At 49.5% G+C, this 21771-nt stretch overlaps 1 protein-coding gene and 1 long non-coding RNA gene across 3 annotated transcripts; one reads left to right on the top strand and one right to left on the bottom strand.

The window, feature by feature from the left end:
* Positions 1-4135: 4135 nt before the first annotated feature.
* Positions 4136-12174, top strand: ZNF205 (zinc finger protein 205). The gene is made up of 7 exons (XM_036280539.1): positions 4136-4195; positions 4889-5026; positions 7740-7953; positions 8259-8350; positions 8712-8832; positions 10714-10812; positions 11066-12174. The coding sequence occupies exons 2-7, from the start codon at positions 4970-4972 to the stop codon at positions 12103-12105; spliced, it is 1623 nt and encodes a 540-aa protein (XP_036136432.1). The 5' UTR covers positions 4136-4195; positions 4889-4969; the 3' UTR covers positions 12106-12174.
* Positions 8926-21751, bottom strand: LOC118642638. Of its 2 annotated transcripts, XR_004961770.1 has the most exons (5): positions 21489-21751; positions 15414-15530; positions 13606-13818; positions 10596-10781; positions 8926-9235 (listed from the first exon to the last, which is right to left on the bottom strand). It is a non-coding gene; the product is annotated as an uncharacterized LOC118642638 (long non-coding RNA). The 2 variants fall into 2 exon arrangements; XR_004961771.1 differs by lacking the exons at positions 13606-13818; positions 15414-15530 and having other exon boundaries at positions 9049-9235; positions 21489-21729.
* Positions 21752-21771: the final 20 nt, after the last annotated feature.

Raw genomic sequence — 21771 nt, 5'->3', positions numbered from 1 at the left:
CAGCCGACTCGGAGTGTCTGCCCGCGCTTCTCACCGCTTGGGTGGCCCTGCGCCCCGGGCCCGTAGCCGGCGTCGCGGGAGAGCCGGGAAAACCGGAAGCTGGAATGCGGTAGCCGGACGGGAAACTCCAGCACACTCGCCTGGTCAGGTGGAGCAAGAGTGACCCCACTCTGTGGGGCTGCCCCTCGGGGACGCTAACGGGAGCGCGTTGGTGAGACTGGCTGGGCGGTGCCTTAGAGAGGCGGGGTCATATGCTCGTTAGCCAATCACTGGCGTCTCCGCGGGGCGGTGCAGCGTCGTTGCCTGGGCGACGCGCACCCGTGCTCAGTAGGCTGGAGAGTGGGGAGCACCAACTTGTGAGCGCCGGGCTCCTGGGTCTCCTGAGGTTCCGAAGACATCCTCTTCGGCTGCCTCGCATTAGGGGACCCGGCCGTGGAGTCGGCTCCGCGCCTCTCGGGGTGAGAAGGCCACCGGCCGCGTGAGCTCCCACGACCTGGTTTCCAGCAACCTTGGGAGTTCTTATTTTTCTTCTTTGAAAAACGTTTATTCCTGGAACCCGTCCTATTTAACACTTATACTGGTTTTATTTTCGATGGTTAACATTTCCTATGCTGTTTATTCGATTATTACTGCTTTTCTTGGCCTCTCCCGCATTCTTTTATTTCCCTCTGTGGTCTCGCCTTCCTAAGGCTAGATATTTGCATTGCTGTCTCCAGCCTCGGCCGTCTTAATTAGTACAAGGTTTTTTTGTTTGTTTGTTTGTTTTAATTCAGATGATTCTTTTTGGTAGTTTTTATTTTTCTGGGTGTTTTTTGTAAAGTCCTCTTTAAGACCTGAGTTAGCTCTCAGGCCAATATCTGAGAGTAGATCATGATTTATTTCCTAAAGGTAGCGTTTTCTCCTTACTCAAGCTCAATGAAGCCGCCTTATACCAGTGTTGGCATTTGTGTTTTCCGTGCCTGAAGCTCCAATAAGTGACTTCATCGATGATAGTTTTTCTTGTGACAGGCTCCTGAGGTGAGTACATCTCTGAACTAGTGGTCTGTGAGCTGGACAGCAAGTGTTTTCTGCTAGAGTTATATGGAGTTCTTACTTTTTAAATTTTTTATTTTAGTCATCAGGATTTAAAAGGCAGAACAGCCCTGGCCGGTTTGGCTCAGCGGTTAGAGCGTCGGCCTGCGGTTCTGAGAGACCCGGGTTCGGTTCCCGCTAAGGGCATGTACCTCGGTTGCAGTTTGTCCCCAGCCCTGGTCGGTTGTGCGGGTGGCAGCCACTCGATGTGTTCCTTTCGCATCGATGTTTCTCTCTCTCTCTCTCTCCCTCTCTCCCTCTGTTCCTCTCTCTCCCTCCCACTCTACCTGAACAAAAAATGGAAAAATGTCCTCAGGTGAGGATAAAAATAATAATAATAATAATAAAGAAAAGGTAGAACAGCCCAGGCCGGTTTGGCTCAGCGGTTAGAGCGTCGCCCCCGGTCCAGAGAGACCCGGGTTCGGTTCCCGCTAAGGGCGCGGGTGCGTACCTAGGTTGCAGTTTGTTCTTGGCCCATTGTGTTGTGTGGATGGCAGCCACTCATGTGTCTCACATCGATGTTTCTCTCTCTCTCTCTCTCTCTCTCTCTTTCATCCTCCTTCTCTCCCTCCTACTCTATCTGAAGATAAATGCAAAAATGTCCATGGCTAAGGATAAAAAATAAATGTCAGGACATTTCACATAGAAATCGAATTCTTTTTGAGTTCTCTTGAAAAAGCCTCAAGTTTAGGCAATACTGGGCCCAAGAAACAAAATATGGTTTCTTGAGGCCTCTGAAGTCCTTCCCCACCCTGGTCTTAAACCCAAGGAACGAGTCATTTGTGGTACTGCCTGGCTGCTGGATGCACTTAAATTTTGATCTCTGCTTTACTTATTTACTCATCATGCCTGGGTGCCTTTCTGAACTCTTTCAGGAACTGAAATTCCAACACAGCAAATGTGAGAGTCTTTCCTCCTAGACCTCCTCAGTCCTAGAGTGAGTCCTGGAAGGGTTTCCTTTCATTTCCAAGAAGGGGCGAATATCTGTCATATAGCAGGTGCTCAATAAATATTTTTGAACAGTTAAATAAATGTTGAGACTTTATTTGGTCTAGTTTAGGCGATCCCCTGGTGGGATGCAAATCTCTGGGCTTCCCAGTGTCCCTGTGTCTGGTAGAGAAACTTTTGCCCAGGAATTAGGACACACCACTCTTTTTTGGACTCCATTCACTCCTGGAACTGCCATGGGATAAAATGGTCCACCCGAGGAGCAAGGTTCCTTGCTCTGGACACTAGCCCTGCTCCTCCTTGATGGAGAAATGGTCACAGAATGAGCAGTTCATCTTTTCCAGGGCTCCCTGTGATTTTTTATCTCTCTCTGGCTTGAAACAGTATTGACTTTTGCTATACCTTCATAGATCTCTCATTACCTTGAGGATTAAAACACCTGGAAATACCGACCAGAGACAAACCCTAGGGGTAATTTTTCCTTCATCAAAGTGACAACAGAATGGCTTAGAATCCTAGGACTCCTAAAACATTTTTAACTCCAAAAGGAGGGTTGCAAACTCAAAATGATGCAAGGGTCAAGTGGGGACCAAATGTGACAATCTGAGAGCAGGCCCTGAATGTGGGGAATTTGAGTCCAGGGTTGCCAGATGTTCTAGTTTTTTAAGAAAGTCAATTTTATGAGAATTACTCTAATTTTTAAATGTTGAAAAATAATTTAAAAATAATAATAAACCCTTGTGACCCCTTATAGCATGTCTCTGAGCTGGTATAGGGGCCAGTCATACTGTCTCACTGGATGAAGTGATGAGTCTCACAGGACTCTGATGGGCTGAAGGCAGTGGGCATGGGAAATTTTCCTAGAGGAATGAACCTTACTGGAATCTGACTCCAGGGCTGGCCCCCACCCCTTTCCTGACTGGGAGGTGGAATATGAAACCACCAGGGATGTCTGAGGATCTGGGACCCCATGGATAGTTGAGCCAGACCCCTTTACTCCTGCTAACCCCAGCCTTGAGAGGAAGTTGGGGGTAGAGGGTATCTAGAAAAATCAGATCAATCTCGCATCTTTTTTCTTTTTTAAAATTTTTTCTTTATTGATTTTAGAGAGAGAGTAAGGGAGAGGGAGAGAGAGATAGAAACATCGGTGAGAGAGAACATCGAGCAGCTGCCTCCTGCATGCTCCCTGCTGGGGATTTGGCCCACAACCTGGGTATGTGCCCTGACAGGGAATTGAACCAGCAACCTCTTGGTGCATGGGTCGACACTCAACCACTGAACCATACCAGCTGGGCCAATCTCTCATCTTTTTTTTTTTATCCTCACCCGAGGACATTTTTCCATTTTTTGTACAGAGTGGGAGGGAGAAAGAGGCAGAGAGAGAGAAGGAAACATCGATGTGAAAGAGACACATCGAGTGGCTGCCACCCGCACGACCAACCATGGCTGGGGACAAACTGCAACCAAGGTACACGCCCTTAGCGGGAACCGAACCCAGGTCTCTCTGGACCGCAGGCGGACGCTCTAACCGCTGAGCCAAACTGGCCAGGGCCAATCTCTCATCTTTTGAAGGTGTAGGGTATGGTGGGAGACATAGAGGGGAGAGCCCAGGCCTCTCTGTTTCCTAAATTTTCTGTTATGGAGAGGGAACTCTGTGTTGGTCTTGGGGGGAACCCAGAGGACCTGCTGACCAGTGTGGGGGCCGTAAATAAAATCCAGGGACATCTCTATGGAGACACCATAGACGTTCAGAAGCCTGGAAGGGTGCTGAAAAGGACCATCATACCCCTACACCCAGCAAAGTGCCCTTTTTCCTGTGAAGACAGTATTATCTCTAAAATGTCAAATATCAAATGCTCCCATAAAAGTATTTTCCCATATCGGCGCCCCTGCTGGGCTAGCATCATGAGTATTACGTGATGGGAAAAGTGATCGTGAGCTGCTAATGCGGATCTGGGAGTGACCTTCTGGCCAAGAGTAGGTATAGCAGGGCTCGGGACCCTAAGCCCGGAACCCTCGAAGCCAGGAACCCTCTAGGACTGCAGCTATGTGGGGAACAGGATCTGGGAGGGACTTCCTGTTGTCCTTAATCCCAGTCTCCACCCGGCTCCCTTTCCCCGGTGCAGACTACTGAGACTCCTTTCCCAGGGGAGGGTCCTTATTCCTGCTGTTTGAGGTGCCCTATCCACCTCCACTTCAGTGAGGGCGGGGGTCTGGGGAGGGGACCTGGATCCAGAAACCGGTGCAGGCTGCCAGCTGGCAGGAGGGGACGGGGTCAAAGGTGGAGGGCTTGGAGAGAAGGGGGCCTGGAAGGCTGGGGAAGGGGAAGGATGAGAAGGACATCTTGTCCAGGATTGTGAGCTGCATGGACTCCTGAGCCAAGGCGGGGGGCTGCAGCCGCAGGGAGGGCTGCTAAGAGTGGGCAGATCAATTTCTGGATCCCAGGCATGGCTGAGTCAGGTTGAGCACAAGGTATATATATGTGTGTCCTGGGCCGGGAAGCTGGCAGGGCCTGAATTCCTCAGCTGAGCCAGCTGTGCTGGTTGGGGCCCCACGCAGCACCTGTTTTGTAGGATCTTTGCAGACCTTTTGGCTTCTGATGACAGGAGATAGATTCCTAGTCAGCCCTGGCTTTCCCTAAGCTGATTGCTATGAGAGGCAGGGCTCCTGTTTCAGTGACAAAGGGGACAATACAAAAGAGCATTCTGTAGACGTGAGGGACCTGAAAACAGAGAAGGAGGCCATTGGATGGCATCAGGAGGCTTTATTTTTTTATTGAAAACAGAGATGGATCTGGACCTACACAGGATTTTTGAGGCGCTTCAGAGGTGTCTAGGAGATGCTGGCTGATTTCCTTCTGCTCTTCCAGGCTCCTGGTCAGCAGCTGGAGGGGGCTTGGCCAACAGAAGGAGAAACAACTCAGCTGTACTTTCTTTCTCTGAGATAGAAAATGTCTGCAGACCATGGAGGCATCCGGGCTACCCAGGACAAAGAGAGAGCCCAAGAGGTATGAATGGGACACCAGGTGAGGGAGGTGTGCTCTGGAAGGAACTGGAGCTGGACAGGATCTTCACATCAGGGTGTCTGGACCAATGGAAGTGTTAGACTCACTGGGGTGCAAGGCTGGTGGATGGGGGTGAAGGGGAGTATTGAAGAGAAGGTGGTGTAAAGGGAAATACCTTCCACTGGGGAATTGACTTCTACGGAACTGCATTGCTTGGCCTGGTGAATTCCATAGTCAGCAGACCAGAGGCCACATGAGGTAGCAGTAGGCTGTGTAGGGGTTCTACTGGTGATGCTAGCTCTCTGAACAGAACCCAGAGCACACAGAAAAGCCTCAGTTTCTCCCTCCCTCCCTCCCTCCCTCTCCCTCTCTCTCTTTCCCTCCCTCCCTCCCTCCCTCCCTCCCTCCCTCTCTCTCTCTCTCTTACACACACACATATAAACACACATGCATTGTTTTCAGCTTGGGAACCCCTTCTCCTCTCTCTGGGTCTGAGAACCTAGGCTTTCCTGTTCCTGTTGTTTGTGTTCATGCATGCGTGTGTGTGTGTGTGTGTGTGTGTGTGTGTGTGTGTAATTACAACCTACAGGGAGACCAGAGTTACCAGGCTTGTAATCAGAGGAATATGAGTCAGTCACAGCCAGGTGTGTGACTTGGGCAAGTCCCCAGGCCTCTGTAAACCAGGTGTATGATCTATAATATACAGATCATGTGCCTACTGTTCCCATCCATCTCATCCAGGTGGTTGGGAGGCTCAGAAGAGATAATGGGCACAAGAATCCCCTTTAAGCAATTCATCAGCCTGCAGGAGATCATTATTGTAACACATAATACAAAAACACCCACAGCAACTGGAACCTAGGTCAGAGAGACCTGCATCCCCTCACCTAGTAATTCCAGTGGTTGTAAGTACAAATACAAATCAAATACTAGTTCTATGTTTTTCCTACTGTATTAGCACAAAGAAGTGTTACCACTGTTTGGTTTCCATTCCACAGTGCCTTGTAACACCAACAGGCCTCACATGCCCATGACATTCTCTACTGATGTAGGGTTCTGTCAGTCAGCTCACAAGTAGAGTAATAATAATAATTACAGGCACTGTTTTGTGTTTATCCAGAACTTTCTGGAGTGGACAGCTCTTGCTCACATGTTATCTGTAGAGACAGAGCTGCTGAGCCTTGGAGGCTGCCTCACCCATGTGGCTCCCAGGCACTGTGACTCCTGGCCTAGGGTCTTTCCTTTCGAGACCCTAACATAGATGGAAATTGGTGGAGGGGAGAGGGACAGTCATAAGTCCCCAGCAGAAGGCTGGCCAGTCCTCATGCTGTGGATGATAGTGAGGCTTCACCAGGGGCCTCCCAGTGCAAGGGAAGTGACTTAAATGAGGCTCTTGAGGTTTGGGTGAAGGCGGAGCCTACTTAGGGTTGAATGGCTAGTGAGGAATGGCTCTGGATTTGAGCCCCAGTCACCTGAATAAAGCCTGCTCTTCACTCTCCCAGAGGACTGGGGCTGAGGTTGGTGTGCCCAAGGAGGATGAGTGGGCAGGACCCTAAAGTCTCACTGGGTGGGGTTGTGCTGAAGAGGGTGAGCTGGAGAGGAGTTCTCCTGTCAGACCAAGATGGACACCAAGCCTCAGCACATTTAGTGGCACACGGGCTTTTTTCTTCAAGCCAAAAAACCCCAACTTCTCTAACCAAATTGAGTCACGCTGGAAATGGCCCAATGCCACATGATGCTTCCCTGTCATCTTCAAGACATGGTGGCCCTAGGGGTGACTTGGGAGTCAGATAAACTTGAGTTCCAATCCTGCTTGAGCCACTCATGATCTTGGGCCATTGTCTGATCTTTGAGCCTGGGTATGTTAGTTTCCTGGGGCTTCCATAACGAAGGATCACAAACTTGGTGGCTTAAAACAACCAGAATTTATTCTCTCACAGTTCTGGATGCCAGAAACCCCTAATCAAGGTATTGGTAGGGTTCCTTCCCAGGGCTCTAGGAGAGGATCCTTCCTGCCTCTTCCAGCTTCTGGGGACCCCAGGTGTTCCTTAGCTTGTGACAGCATTACTCCAGTCTTTGCTTCTGTCTTCGCATGGCCTCCTCCATGTTTCTGTGTCCTTTCCTCTTTTTATAAAGACACTAGTCATTATAGTTTCAACCCATTACACTTGGTTTCCTCATATATTAAAAATAATAATACAGCCTGGCCAGTGTGGCTCACTGGTTGAGCGTCGATCCATGCACCAAGAGGTCGCCGGTTCAATTCCCGGTCAGGGCACATGCCCACGTTGTGGGCCTGATCCCCAGAGGGGACATGCAGGAGGTGGCCAATTGATGTTCTCTCATTGATGTTTCTCTCTCCCTCTCCCTTTCTCTCTAAAAATTGAGAAAGAAAAAAAAAATCCACACTGCTGTTAGAGGTGCGAGGCTTGAACTGAAGCAGGCAGCTGCTCTGTGGGCACTTAGTCAGCCTGCACCTAGCAGGGCCTTGCTAAGTCTGCCTTCCTTCTCTTCCAGGAGCAAGCAGGAGATGCACAGGTCCTTGAGGGTAGGAGAAGGAAGGAAGGCCAGTCCTTCAAGCCATGCCTTGTATTTGGTTGTGTGTTCCACCATTCTAGGTGTCTGCCCCTGCAGGGACCCCTGGGTATGGAGCACATGGTGCTTGGCTGTGTATCCCAGTCTCCGTCCCAGTACTGATTGGGGCTACCATTTCTAGGTTCCAGATCATGGGCATCCTTGTCAAGAAATTCTTCCCGAGTCAAAGGAGGTGGTGCCTTTGGGAGCCGCTCGGGAGTCACCTTACATTAAGACAGAGCTGCAAGAGCCACACCCTGAGGGGGCATCGCAGGAGGACAGGGCTCAAAGAGCTTGGAGCTGGGGGCGCCTAAGCCAGGGCTCTAAGGAGAAAGCTCTTTTTCTGCCTGGTGGAGGTGAGGAGAGGGATGTGAAGAGAGCTGCTTTCCTGGGCAGCAGCTGTGGGGAGAGGCAGAGGCTCAAAGCCCAGGTGGGGAGGGGAAGAGGTCCCTGTCATGGTCAGGAGAGATGCCTGGGTGTCTGTCCACTTGCCTCTTGGAGGCCACCCTGGCACAGCCTCAGAGCCTACTGACCTCTTCGTGGGTGGGGTCAAGGGTGGAGTCTAGGGCAGTTGTGGGCTTGCCAGGCATGAGCCTGCTTGGAGAACAGTAGGATGCAGCAGGGTGAGGTGGCTTCCCTGAGGACCTCTCTCCTCTCTCAGCCCTCCCCTCCCCCCAGATCCCTGTGCTTTCCCATGAGGGGAGGACCAGAGACCGGCAGATGGCCGCAGCGCTCCTCACTGCCTGGTCCCAGGTGAGTGCCCCTGTCCAAGGTTGGAGGGGGAACAGAAAGACATGGAGGGACAGCGTCTCTGACTGCATCACCCTCCAGATCTCAGTACCAGACCCAAGGGTGAAGGCTGGAGGGGAATGTGCTGGAGATCCTGAGCTTTGGCTGTGGTTTTGGAAAAGAAGGCCTCTCTTGTTTTTGTCTCCTATCATCTGCTGTACACAGCTGCCATATTCTTGCCCCCAATAAGCCATCCTTGGGTGGCTCCTGCTTCACCCTCAGACCTGGGCAGCAGGTTGGGAGTTGGGATCTCATCTTGGCACCATCAGGCCCCACCACTGTATCTTGTCATGTCTTGTAAAGTAGGCATTTCATGTTGTTTCAGATGCCAGTGACCTTTGAGGATGTGGCTCTGTACCTCTCCCGGGAGGAGTGGGGGCGGCTGGACCACACACAACAGAGTTTCTACCAGGATGTCCTGCAGAAGCGAAATGGGCTGGCCTTGGGTAAGGGCTGGCACTTGTTCTGGAGCAACCACTTCCCAAGGCCCTGGATGTCAGAGGTGGGGTCTATTCCACTGTTACTTCCCAGCTTTCTAAGGCTTAAACCCTTCTCCATTGTTCACATAGACTGTACTGTTCTATAGAACCTTCCTAATGATGGGCATGCTCCGTATATGGAGATGGTAGCCATGATCCAGATGTGGCGGTTGGGCACTAAAAATGTGGCTACAGCAACTGAGTATTTAATTTTATTTCATTTTAATCAGCTCAAATTTGAACTGAAATAGCTACATGTGGCTAGTTGGCTGCGGTACTAGATGGTGCCTACTTAGAGATTCTGCTTCTTTTTGGTTCTTCTGTGATGCTTATTTGTATAGTTCCACCCTCCTTTTTTTTAAAATCCTCACTCGAGGATATTTTTCCATTTATTTTCAGATAGAGTGGGAGGGAAGATGGGGGGAGAGAGAGAGAGAGAGAGAGAGAGAGAGAGAGAGAGAGAGAGAGAGAGAAAGAAACATTGATGAGAGAGACACATTGACTGGTTGCCTCCTGAAAAACCCCAGTCAGGGCCGGAGACCTAACTGCAACTGAGGTACATGCCCTTGACTGGAATTGAACCCGTGACTCTTTGGTCTGTGGGCCAACACTCTAACTGCTGAGGAAAACCAGCCAGGGCTCACCATCCTTTTTTTCAAAGCCAGGCTTTAGAAGTATCTGAGCAGAAAACTTGGCTCTGGGGTCAGGGCTGCATGCCTGAGGTAGGGGGGACATGGTGCCAGTTAATCTCCAATCTTATAGACTCTGAGCTGTCACATCTGCCCCAAGGGGTGTGTCCTCTTCTCAGAGGGGCCTGTCTCTCTCAGTTTTTCTCATACTAAGTAGTTATGTCCTAGGACATTGACTCCTCACTTTCAGACTCTAGTTTTCTTGGCAGATTTTATAAGATCTTATGGAAAACTCAGAGTGTTCATTCATTGTTATTCATTCAGTTAGTATGTCTGTCAATACACTCCTGTTGCACATCTGCTAGTCAAAGTGGAGCTGGGGGCTTGGTAAAGCCACCCTTTGACTTCAATGATGGGCCAAGACCCTGTTATCCCTGGTGGACCCCAAGATCACAACCACCCTGCTTACTCCTTTAATTGACTCAGGTTTGTTTACCACCTGTTGTTAATACTCCTAGGTCTGGGCAAGTCCTAGAAGATCAGAGGGAACCTAGCACCCATTTGTGGCCCCATGACAGACCTCACAAATGACCTAAATCACCTAGTTTGTCCAACACATTCCCTTCCTCCCATGGGGCTTGGATCATGGCATGGAGGCCAGGCCTTCTGCTCTCTTACTGACTTGACCAGAATTATTGGGCCCTTACCCAGGGACTTGGTAAATGGACCTGTGGTCCTTGACTTCTAGGTGGTCAGTGTCCCTGGCCCTCTTGTCTCAGACCCTCCCACTTGGCCTCTGTTTGTCCCTGGCCCTCCCCCAGGAGCCCTTTTTGCTGATGGTCCTGGGAAGGTGTAGGTGCAGGAGTGGGAGACTGTTTTCTAATGTTTCTGGGTCCACTGCTGGGGCTGTGTGAGGAAGTGGGTTGCTAGCAGCTGACCTGGCCCAGTCCTCTCCCTTTATTTCTGGTGCTTGTTCAGGGAAATGAGGCAGAGCCCTGACTTAGCCCTGAAAAGAGTATGTCTAGTGGTGACCCTGGAACATGCTTCCTAGAGAGGGTGGACACCTCATCCCAAGCAAACTTTGAGCTCGTGTGGTATTACCTGGTGTTTCCAGAGTTGCACTCATTCCCCTTTGCTCTGTCACTACTTGTGGGGGTGGTGTCTCCTGCTGGGCAGCCGGGGAGGTCAGTGACTGAGCACTGCATCTCTTTTTGGGCAGGGTTTCCCTTCAGCAGAACTTTCTGGGCCTCCCAGGTGCAGGGCAAGGGCGAAGCCTCAAGTTCATGCCTGCAGATGGGAGATGAAGAGGAGAAGAGAGGTGCGTTCAGAGGTGATGGGTGGGCAGTGGGTTGTCCCTGTCGCTCCTAGGTGCCCCTTGTCAGTGCAGGCTTTATTTCCCGTGGGGTGCAAACACGTGGCCCTTGCTGAGGTAGGGCGCCAGCCTCCCCTCCTCTGCAGAGGGTGGCAGTCATTTCCCAGGTTCCCCTCAGGTCCTTGCCCTTTTCTCCATCTTTGGAATTCCCTTAGGTCCCTCACAAAAGCCTATCTCTGGTTGGAAAACCTTTCTCCAGGAGCGGTGGAGGTGAGAAAGGAGCCGACCTCATCCCAGACAGTCCATGGGGATGTGAAGTCCTTTAGGACCAGGCCAGGGGGAGCACAGGGCAATGTCCTACAGTGTGGATGGCAAGCAGCCAGTGGCCAGAGATTGGGGCGAGCCAAAGACGACGGGCAGCCGGGCCCCCCGGAGGAGAGAGGTCTGGAAACAACCCTGTCCAACACTGGCCTCACAGAGAAACCCAGCAAAGGGGAGACAGGAGCCCCTGAAAGTAGCGAGGAGGGCCTGGTCCTTGATGGTGATGCCAGCAAGAAGACCTACAAATGCGAGCAGTGTGGCAAGGGCTTTAGCTGGCACTCCCACCTGGTGACGCACCGACGCACGCACACAGGTGAGAAACCCTACGCCTGCACAGACTGCGGCAAGCGCTTCGGCCGCAGCTCGCACCTCATTCAGCACCAGATCATCCACACCGGGGAGAAGCCCTATACCTGCCCCTCCTGCTGGAAGAGCTTCAGCCACCACTCTACGCTGATTCAGCACCAGCGCATCCACACGGGCGAAAAGCCCTACGTGTGCGACCGCTGTGCCAAGCGCTTCACCCGCCGCTCGGACCTGGTCACTCACCAGGGCACGCACACAGGAGCCAAGCCCCATAAGTGTCCCATCTGCAGTAAGTGCTTTACACAGAGCTCAGCCCTGGTCACCCACCAGCGTACCCACACAGGGGTCAAGCCCTACCCGTGCCCTGAGTGCGGCAAGTGCTTCAGCCAGCGCTCCAACCTCATCGCGCACAACCGCACGCACACCGGGGAGAAGCCGTACCACTGCCTCGACTGCGGCAAGAGCTTCAGCCACAGCTCGCACCTCACTGCCCACCAGCGCACCCACCGCGGCGTCCGGCCCTACTCTTGCCCTCTCTGCGGCAAGAGCTTCAGCAGGCGTTCCAACCTGCACCGGCATGAAAAGATCCACACCACAGGGCCTAAGGCTCTGGCCATGTTGATGCTGGGGGCAGCGGGGGCTCTGGCAGCACCCCCACCTACTCCCACCTAAGGGGCCCAGAGTGAGGGGCCAGGCCCCCAGTGAGGAGTGAGGGCAGCTGCAAGGGCAGTGAGAGGGACAGTGGAAAGGGAGTTGGGGAGGTGCTGGCATGGGGGTGGGGCATGGCAACACTGGGAGGAGCTAGGGTGAATCTCAGGCAGGCTAGCTGCACATTAAAGGCCTTGGAATTCAAGCCACGGCCTGTTGCTCTGTCTTGTGGCAGTAGGGGATAGGGGTTATTGGGGCAGTGGGGGTTGCTGGTAGCTGACCTCAGATTCTGGGGGCTCTTGTGTCAACAATGTATCCTCACTAAGGCATCCAAGTCATCGCTCTCAGGGCTTGGGCACCCTCTTTCCCAACCTTGACCTGGCTTGGGGCCCAATCCAGATGATTAGGACCACAAGTTTCCATACAAAGGCTTCTTAGCACAGAGGTTTTTGGACTTGAAACCAACCAGCCACTAGTGGAATTGTGAACCCCCTGGTGGGTGTTTTGCTGCTGCTGTCACTCTAATGCCAGGGGCATTGATCACTGAGCCCTGGAAACTTCCTTGGCTCTTTGAGAGCCAGGAGCAGCTCAGGGCTAGCTTGGGAACTCATTGTCTCCTGCCTGCCTTGTCTCCTGTTGTAGGTACCAGGGCTGAGTTTTTTGGCTGGATATTTTCCATCTGCTTCCACTGGGGTCCAGTGATAATTCAGTGTGATTACCTCACTTACCAGGGACTACTGTCCCTCCTGGTCCCTTCTGAGGCTGCTGCAAGATCCTACTTTTTCCCTCCTTGTCCTCTTCACACATGTCCTTTATAATTTGCTCTACTCACCCATGCCTGGTGGTTTTACTCCTGACCTCTTGGTATTTTACTTCTGTAGTTTCTGTTTTCCATTCTCTACTATTTTCCCTGTGAGGGGTGGGCTCAGCCTGCTTATTATCCAAGATTTGCAGCTTAGCTTCCAAGATAACATGCAGTTCTGACCTTGATGCCTATAACAGGGAAGCCATCGAGACTCCACCTGTCTCTGTGGATCATGGAGCCAGCAGGGTGGCTGCAGCCCTGGTTGGCTCCCAGCTCCTAAGGGAGGAAGTGGCTTGAAGAGGATGACAGACTGGGAATAGTAATCATAGCTGCCAGTTGTCGAGTAGCTGTCCTGCCAAGCATGGGGCCAAGCACCATATATATGTCACCTCCACTCTCCACAAGCTGAGCAGGTTTTATCCCAGTTTTATAGATGAAAAAACAGGCTAGGAGAGAAGTCCATTAACTTTCCCAAAGCCATACAGTCAGAGAGTTGGAAGCTGGGGTTTAGGGCCAGGGATTTTACTATGTAAAGAATACCCCTATTTCCATGTACCACAACAGCTATTGACTATCTAATTAACCCATGATATTATGAGACAGAGCTGTCTAAAAAGAGTAATACAGACAATAGACTTGACCTTCTGGAGTGCTGGACTCAGCTGGAGATAGGGGGAGGGAGAAACATATAATCATTGGGATGCCAGGAAGCTGCTTACTAGTGGAAGCTCAGGCAAGACTAGGAGGTCTCAGTGGGGTCTAGGGTTAAGTTGCTGTCAGGACTGGTGAGAAAAAAAGCAGTTTCCTCCCTTCAGCTTGTCTTCATGGCTCCAGTCATAGCTAGAAATGAGATTCCTCTGCTTGGCTCGGTGTGAGAGGCTGATAGGGCTTATACACATAAAGCAGGCTTGCTGCCCCCAGGAGCTTGTTTTCTAATGAATGAGAGAGAGAGAGGTAGGAAGGAGACTTAAAACGACAGCTGTCATCATTTGGCACAACCTTAGCACAGAATATTCATTTGCACAGTGGCTCTTTGTTTCCTTGGGCTGCATGGCCAGTGTGTCAGGACTTGAAACACTCAGAGGTCTACCGAGTAAGCCAAGGAGTCATTTAAAGTCTTCACTTTGGCTTTTGAGGAGTCCAGAGACCACAGTATCCAAGAGAAACTGTTTCCCTTTTCATAGCACAGTGCAGAGGGATGTGATTCTATGGGTCTCTGTCCATTCCTTCCAAGATGTCCATCCACAGTTCATCATTCTGGCACAGATCAGGCGAGAGCTTTTAAGAGTGGAACTTGGCAGTTTGAAAATATTTGACAAGAGCAGCTAAGACTGAGGAGGTAGCTGGGGCATCGTGGAAGGGCCTGGAATGTCAGGGTGGAGGGTATTCCTGATTTGGTGAGTTATGGAGCACCACTGAGAGGTAGCAGGCTGGGGGTGTGGTGACACCAGGGTCTTGGTATCTCTGGGTAGCGGTTGAGGTGTGGCCTGCTTCCTCATTGCTTCTCACACTGGACATACCAGCTTCAGGGCACTGCAGAACTCGACCTAGTTACTCAAGACTGACCTGCACCTGCGCCTTCAGGAAGAGGGCGAGAGCAAGGGAGAATATTTTCCTTGAGCTTCCCACCCTCTTTCTGTGTGGCTATAGACTCAGTCCAGATCCTGGCTGACAGCGCTCATGGCCCAGCTGGCTGCGCAGCCCTCCCTGTGCGGGGGCGTCGTGCTCAGCACAGCACTGGCATGAGACAGCTCCTCCTGAGCTTGAGTGACCACGCCAGGCGGCGAGGTCGGAAATCTTGGGGAGGTCTCAGGGAGCCAGCCTCACCAAGTATTCTCACATCCCGGTGGACCAGTTCCGAAAGGCCCTGCCTCTCCCTCTGATTTTAGCCAATCAAGTGCCCAGGTGAAGAGAGAGGCGGGCACCAGAAAAACCGGCCAATCACGACTGACGTTCTCGTAGCTGCCCCCAAGCCGCACGGTTGCCGGGGCAACTCTCGCGAAGCTCTAGATTTTGAAACTTGCCTTTTTCCCTTACCCTGGCGTCGATTGCAGAAGAAATCAACGATTCAGGGCTGGGCTCCTGGCTTCGTCGCCAGCCCCTAAGCCTTCAGAGCCGGCCCTGGGCCTACCACAGAGATGCCGAGCCTCCTGTGGTCCTAGATAGGATGCGGACGGAGAGCCAGGGCCACTTCCGGCTTCGCGCGCCGACTCCAATAATCTCGCTGCTGCTCCGGAGACTGGGAACCTGAACCCGGAGGCCACATCTAGCCCTGAAGATGGCCGGCTCGTGTGCGGCGCTGGGGGAATCCCGACTTCTGCATCCGGCTCCAGTCCGGACGCCTCCTGTGACATTTTAGCAGCCTCCGAGCCCGGAGCAGGGTCTGACCGTGCTGCCAGTGAGAGCCGGGCGCGAGTGCGGCAACTGCCTGGAAGGAGACTGCGGTCTTCTGGGGGAGCCGGGTAAACTGAGGAGGCCAGTGCGAGGCAGAGGAACGTTAAATAGGATATTTGCTGCATTCACTTACTCATTTTTCAAATACGAAATAAATGCATTCCAGGTTCGTTGCTAAATGTTGAGGAGTAAGCGATGAAAAAGCCAGACAAGATCCTTGCCCTCATGGGGTTGGCTCTAGTGGGGGAGACTGGTAAGCAGATAAATGACACATTAATTTCAAGTAGTGACAAATGCCAGAAATGAAGTATGCTAGGAACTGATAGAGAAGGCCCATGTAAGGCGGGAACATTTAAGCTGAGACTTGAAGGACAAGAAGCCGTTTTACAAGAATTTGGGGGGCAGAACTTTACAAGCTAGGAAAACAAAAAAATGAATAAAGGCCTTGCTGTGAAGAGACTGGTGTTTCATGAGCTGAAATGACAACTCTGGTGGGAGGGAGGAGAAGCTAGAGAGATGTGACTTGTGAGGGGCTGTGGTCTAAGGTTTCTCCCTGCTGTCCCCTGGATGGTGGAGAATAGGAGGTTATGAGGATGGTCCAACCTTCCTCGTGCTCATGCTCTTGGTCCAGCCTGTGACATGTCCTCAGGCAGGCTTCCTGCCTGGGTTCCAAATGCAGCACTCTGACCTGCAACTCGGACACCTCCTAGAGCACTCCAGTTTTTCTGTTTTCAACTAATAACGCTCCAGGCCAGCTATGAATATTAATACAATTGAACAGGCCACAGACCAGAACAAGTTGGACTGAAATCTTCAGGGGAAAGTGGAAAAGATACCTGGAGGGCCTAACTCCTATAGCCTCTCTTGTACTCTATGCTCCTGTGGGCATGCCCATGACAAGTTCCTGGTGATGATAATTCCCTGAGACTAACCACTCTTTCACTGTGTGCTGAGAGTTAATACTGGACTAAGTGGTCTATACTTGTATTCACTCATTTATTTAGCCCTTATAATAACCCTATGAAGCAATGAATTCAGCTACAAATAACAGAAACCCACAGTAACAGGGTCTTAAATGAAACTAAAGTATATATCTCAAAATAATGTCTAGAGGTAGGCCAGAGGTAGGCAGCCTATGGTATGGGAGCCCTAATCTGCAAAGTCAACAGACCCAGACTCCTAGCCTGTTCGCTACTCTACCAACATTAAAAGTGCTATCTCAGGATCCCAAACCAAAGATTTAAATATACATGCTGATTTTAATTTTAAATGTATTGATTTTAGAGGTAGGGAGAGAGAGAGAAACAGAAACATAGATTTTTTTGGTCCCACTTCTTTATACATTCATTAGTTGATTCTTGAATGTACCCTGACCTGGGATCAAACCCACAACCTTGGTGTATCTGGACAATGTTCTAACCAACTGAGCCACCTAGCTAGGGCCTTAAATTTTTTAATTAAATGGAAATAAATACTATGTACAATTTATATTAATGTCAAATTGTAGATGAAAGGGATGATTTCCTAGGAAAAAAACTATCAACATTTAGTCAAACAAAAGAAAAATAAAAAAACATTTAGCCCTGGCCTGTTTGGCTCAGCGGTTAGAGGGTCTCAGGTTCCATTCCTGATCAAGGGCACATACCTGGGTTGCAGGTTCGAACCCTGGCTCTGGTCAGGTCACGTGGGAGGCAACCAATTGATGTCTCTCTCACGTTGATGTTTCTCTCTCTCTCACTCCTCTATCGCTTCCACTCTATCTAAAAGTCAATGGAAAAATATCCTCAGGTGAGGATTAACCAAAAAAAAAAAAGTCAAGACATAGAAATTCTGAATATTCAATATCCCACAGGAGAAATTATGAAAATATTTCTATTTTCTATTTCTGTTTTTTAAATAGTGTATTGATTTTTAGAGACAAAGAGGAAGGGAGCGAGAGAGATTATCAATGTGAGATTGAAACAATCATCTGCCACCCTGGCCGGTTTGACTTAGTGGTTGGAGCGTCAGCCTGTGAACCAGAGAGTCCCGGGTTCGGTTCCCGCTAGGGGCACGTACCAAAAAACAGAAGAAGAAAAAGAAACAATCAGCTGCCTCCTGCAGGCCCCTCACCAGGGATTAAGCCTGCAACCCAAGCATGTGTCCTGACCAGAAATGGAATACCAGTGACCTCTTGGTGCATGGAATGAGGCTCAACCAACTGAGCCTCACCAGCCTGGCTATTTCTCTCTTTAAAAACAAAACAAAAAAAAGTGCCTTTACTGATTGTTTAGAGAGAGAAAGGGAGAGGAAGAAAGATATAGAAATATCAATCAGCTGCACACCCCCTATATGGGCATATGCCCCAACCAGGAATGGAACCAGAAACCTCTTGGTGCATGGGACAATTCTGTGCTAACTGAGCCACACTGGCCAGGCTGTTTATCTTTTTAAAGAAGGAACTCTCAGTAGGCAATAGTGCTAGATAGGGTATACATTCTGGTTGTAACAGAGATCTAAAACAACAGTGGCTTAAACATGCTATCTCTATCTCTTTCATATCACCTGCCTGGGTGTAATCCAGGGCTAGTTCGGTGGCTCCAGGCGCCTTTCATCTTATTGCTTTGACACCTTTTGGTGTTACTCTCATCTGCATGGTCCATGCTACCATGTCCAAATTCCAACTAGTAGTTGAAAAGAGACTAGGAAGACATGATCCATTCCTTTCCAATAAAATGCATACATTACAGCTGCTCACATATCATTACATGGCCATACTTAGGAGGACCTGGGAGAATATACTCTTTATTCTAAATGGCCATGTGCCCATTGAAAAATTTTTACTATAGAAGAGGAAAACATATTGGGGAACAGGTAATGGTCTTTCTGCTACAAATGAGAACAGATTTTTTTTTTAAATCCTCACCCAAGGACATTTTTCCATTTTTTGTTCACAGATAGAGTGGGAGGGAGAGAGAGGAACACACAGAGAGAAACATCAACATGAAAGGGACACATGGAGCGGCTGCCTCCCGCACAACCCAACCAGGGCTGGGGACAAACTGCAACCAAGGCACACGCCTCTGGACCACAGGCCGATGCTCTAACCGCTGAGCCAAACTGGCCAGGGCGAGAATAGATGCTCCTTAATATGAGCATGGCTATATATTTGAGACAAACAATAGACTATTGTAAATCATTAAAAGTATTTTCATTAACCAAGACAATGATGTCTGCTGTCCTGACGTAGTTTAGGAAGTTCTGGACAATGCTATAAGACTAAGAAAATAATGTATATAAATTCTGGAAATGAATATAATTTTTTGAAAGAAATTTTTACTTTTTTCATTATAGATTATATTTTCTAGCTAGAAAAATAAACTAAAACACTATCAGAAGTAAAAAAAAGTGCAATTAGATTGTCAATTCCAGTATACTTGTATACAAATAATTTATCATCTACCAGCAATGACCAATGAAATATATGGTGAGTGTGCCAGTTATTAATTTGTCTCTCAGTCTCCAATTCACTCTTTTTGTCCTTTGTAATACTGAAGCCAGTGGGATCCTGTAAAACATTTCTCCTTTGCTAGACAATTTGATGTTAGTTTTGCCAATAGAGGGTGTGGGAAGAACACTATAAGGCCATATCTGGAAAAGGGGACTTTCTTTTTTTTTTTAATTTTTTTTAATTTTTTTTTATCCTCACCCGAGGATATTTTTCCATTTTTTGTACAGATAGAGTGGGAGGGAGAGAGAGAGAGAAACATCGACGTGAAGGGACACATCGAGTGGCTGCCACCCGCAAGACCAACCAGGGCCGGGGACAAACTGCAACCGAAGTACGTGCCCTTAGCGGGAACCGAACCCGGGTCTCTCCGGACTGCAGGCCAACGCTCTAACCGCTGAGCCAAACTGGCCAGGGCGAAAAGGGGACTTTCTTTAAAAAAATTTTTTTTTCTTTATTGATTTTAGAGAGAGAGGAAGGGAGAGGGAGAAACATGGATGAGAGAGAACATCGATTGGCTGCCTCCTGCATGCCCCCCACTGGAGATATGGCCCACAACCTAGGCATGTGCCCAGGAATCAAACCGGCAACCTCTTGGTGCATATGGGTCAATGCTCAACCACTGAACCACACCAGCCAGGCTAGAAAAGGGGACTTCCAATTTTTTCTTCCTGGTGTGGTTTTCCATTGAGCCCAGTAGAGGAAGGGGAGCCCAGTAGCATCCATTTCAGCAGTATTCATAAAATAGTCTTGACTCATGCTCTCCAGCAAGTTCCTCAAGCAAATGCATCTAGGTGTATGTAGAAACACAGAAAATTGGAAACTAAATGTCCAAGAGTAAGGGATTTTAAATAAAATATGGAACTGTCCTGCTATGGAATACTATAAAGCTTGCAAAACAGAAGAATTCTTTTATTTATAAATGCTGATATGGAAAATTATCCTTTTGTTGTTGTTAATCCTCACCTGAGGATATTTTTTCCATTGATTTTTTTAGAGAGAGTGGAAGGGGAGAGAGAGAGAGAGAAACTGATGCAAGAGAGACACATCAATTGGTTGCCTCCCAACGGGGGCCAGGAATCAAGCCTGCAACCCAGGTATGTGCCCTTGACTGGGAATTGAACCCACAACACTTTCATCTGCAAGCCGACGCTTTAACCACTGGGCCACACAGGCCAGGGCCTGATAGACTTGAGTCAATAAAACATTACTTGGGGGGAGGGGATGGGGGGGAGGGTATAGGGGGGATAAATGGTGATGGAAGGAAACTTGACTTGGAGTGGTGAACACAATGCAGTGTACAGATGCTGTGTTGTGGAGTTGTGCACCTGAAACCTGTAAATTTTGTTAACCAGTGTCACTCCAATACATTGGATAAAAAGTAGAACACAAAAAAATGACACAAAATTACTTATATAGAATGATTCCAGATTTACCCTTACTCAAGTATATGTTTTTTATTTAAAAAAAGTTTTTTTTAGCCCTGGCTGGTTTGGCTCAGTGGTTAGAGTGTCAGCCTGTGGACCAGAGAGTCCTGGTTTCAGTTCCCACTAAGGGCACATACCTCAGTTGCAGTTTGTCCCTGGCCCTAGTTGAGATTGTGTGAGTGGCAACCAGTCCATGTGTCTCTCTCACATCGATGTTTCTCTCTCCCCTCTCTCCCTCCTGCTCTATCTGCAGATAAATGCAAAAAAGTCCTCGGGTGAGGATAAAAAAATAAATATTAAAAAAAAATTTTTTTCAGAGAGAAACATCCATTGGTTACCTCCTGTACGCACCCTGGGGATGGAACCCACATTCTAGCTATGTGCCCTAACAGGAAACGAACCAGCAACCTTTTTGGTGCATGGGAGGACACTCCAACCAACTGAGCCACCTGATCGAATCGAATTGTTCCAGATTTACATTAGAAATATTCATAGAAATAGAACTGTACGAACAGACTGAAATATTAATAGTGCTTATTCCTAAATGGCCTTATAAGGAATATTTTAAACCTTCAGTTATTCAACAAATACTGTGCCAGAAACAATTCTGGGTGCTAGGAGTAGGGCAATGAAAACAGTGTGACCTCTTTGAGCTCATAGTCGAGTAGTAAGAGACAAATATTACACAAATGTCAGGTACTGATAAAAGTTAGATAGAAAAATAAGGCAGGCCCTGGCCGGTTTGGCTCAGCAGTTAGAGCGTTGGCCCGCGGTCCAAAGAGACCCGGGTTTGGTTCCCGCTAAGGGCACATACCTCGGTTGCAGTTTGTCCCAGGCCCCGGTTGGGGTTGTGGTTGGGGTTGTGCGGGAGGTAGCCACCCGATATGTCCCTTTCACGTCCATGTTTCTTTCTCTCTCCCCCCCCCCCCACTCTATCTTAACGAAATGGAAAAATGTCCCCGGGTGAGGATTAAAAAAAAAGAAAGAAAAATAAGGCAGGGCAGAGCCATGGCGGGTGTGTGTATGTGCTATTTACAGTCAGGGAAAGTCATTTTGAGGGAGTGACATGTGAACAGAGGGAGCTAGCCTTGTGGATATTGATATCTTTATAATTTTCCATATTTTGTTAATTTTCTTTTCCACACTAAGCATGCAATGCTTGCATAATCAAACAAGAAAGCCTTTTCTATTTAAGAAGATGCGGAGCCTCAGATCTGCAGGTCGAAGTAGAGAGGGTGGGAGGAGGTCCCAATTTGTAGAAAGGAGAACCCAGAGGTTCCCGGATACCGCCCACCTGCTCTCGATTCTCTCTGGCCCCGCCGCTCCAGAGACGAAGTTGCTGGTGGAAGAGCGCGGGGCTCCCAGGATTGAGTCCCCGACTGCGGAGTCCTGCTGAGCGACCGTAGCCGACGCTCTGGGACCGAGACTAGCCGCCGGAGGCTCCGCCCCTCTCCCCCAACTAGACTGCACTTCCCGGGAAGCTCAGGGAGAGGAGTAGAGAAATCTGAAGGAATAGCCGAGAGAGAGACCAGCGCGAGTGTAGAAACAGACCACACATAAGCCCCGGGCATGGGTGT

This window comes from Molossus molossus, unplaced genomic scaffold (assembly GCF_014108415.1).
Source record: "Molossus molossus isolate mMolMol1 unplaced genomic scaffold, mMolMol1.p scaffold_m16_p_3, whole genome shotgun sequence".
Lineage (NCBI taxonomy): Eukaryota > Metazoa > Chordata > Mammalia > Chiroptera > Molossidae > Molossus > Molossus molossus.
The sequence above is the reverse complement of the archived record's forward strand: the minus strand, read 5'-3'. Positions and strand labels throughout refer to the sequence as shown.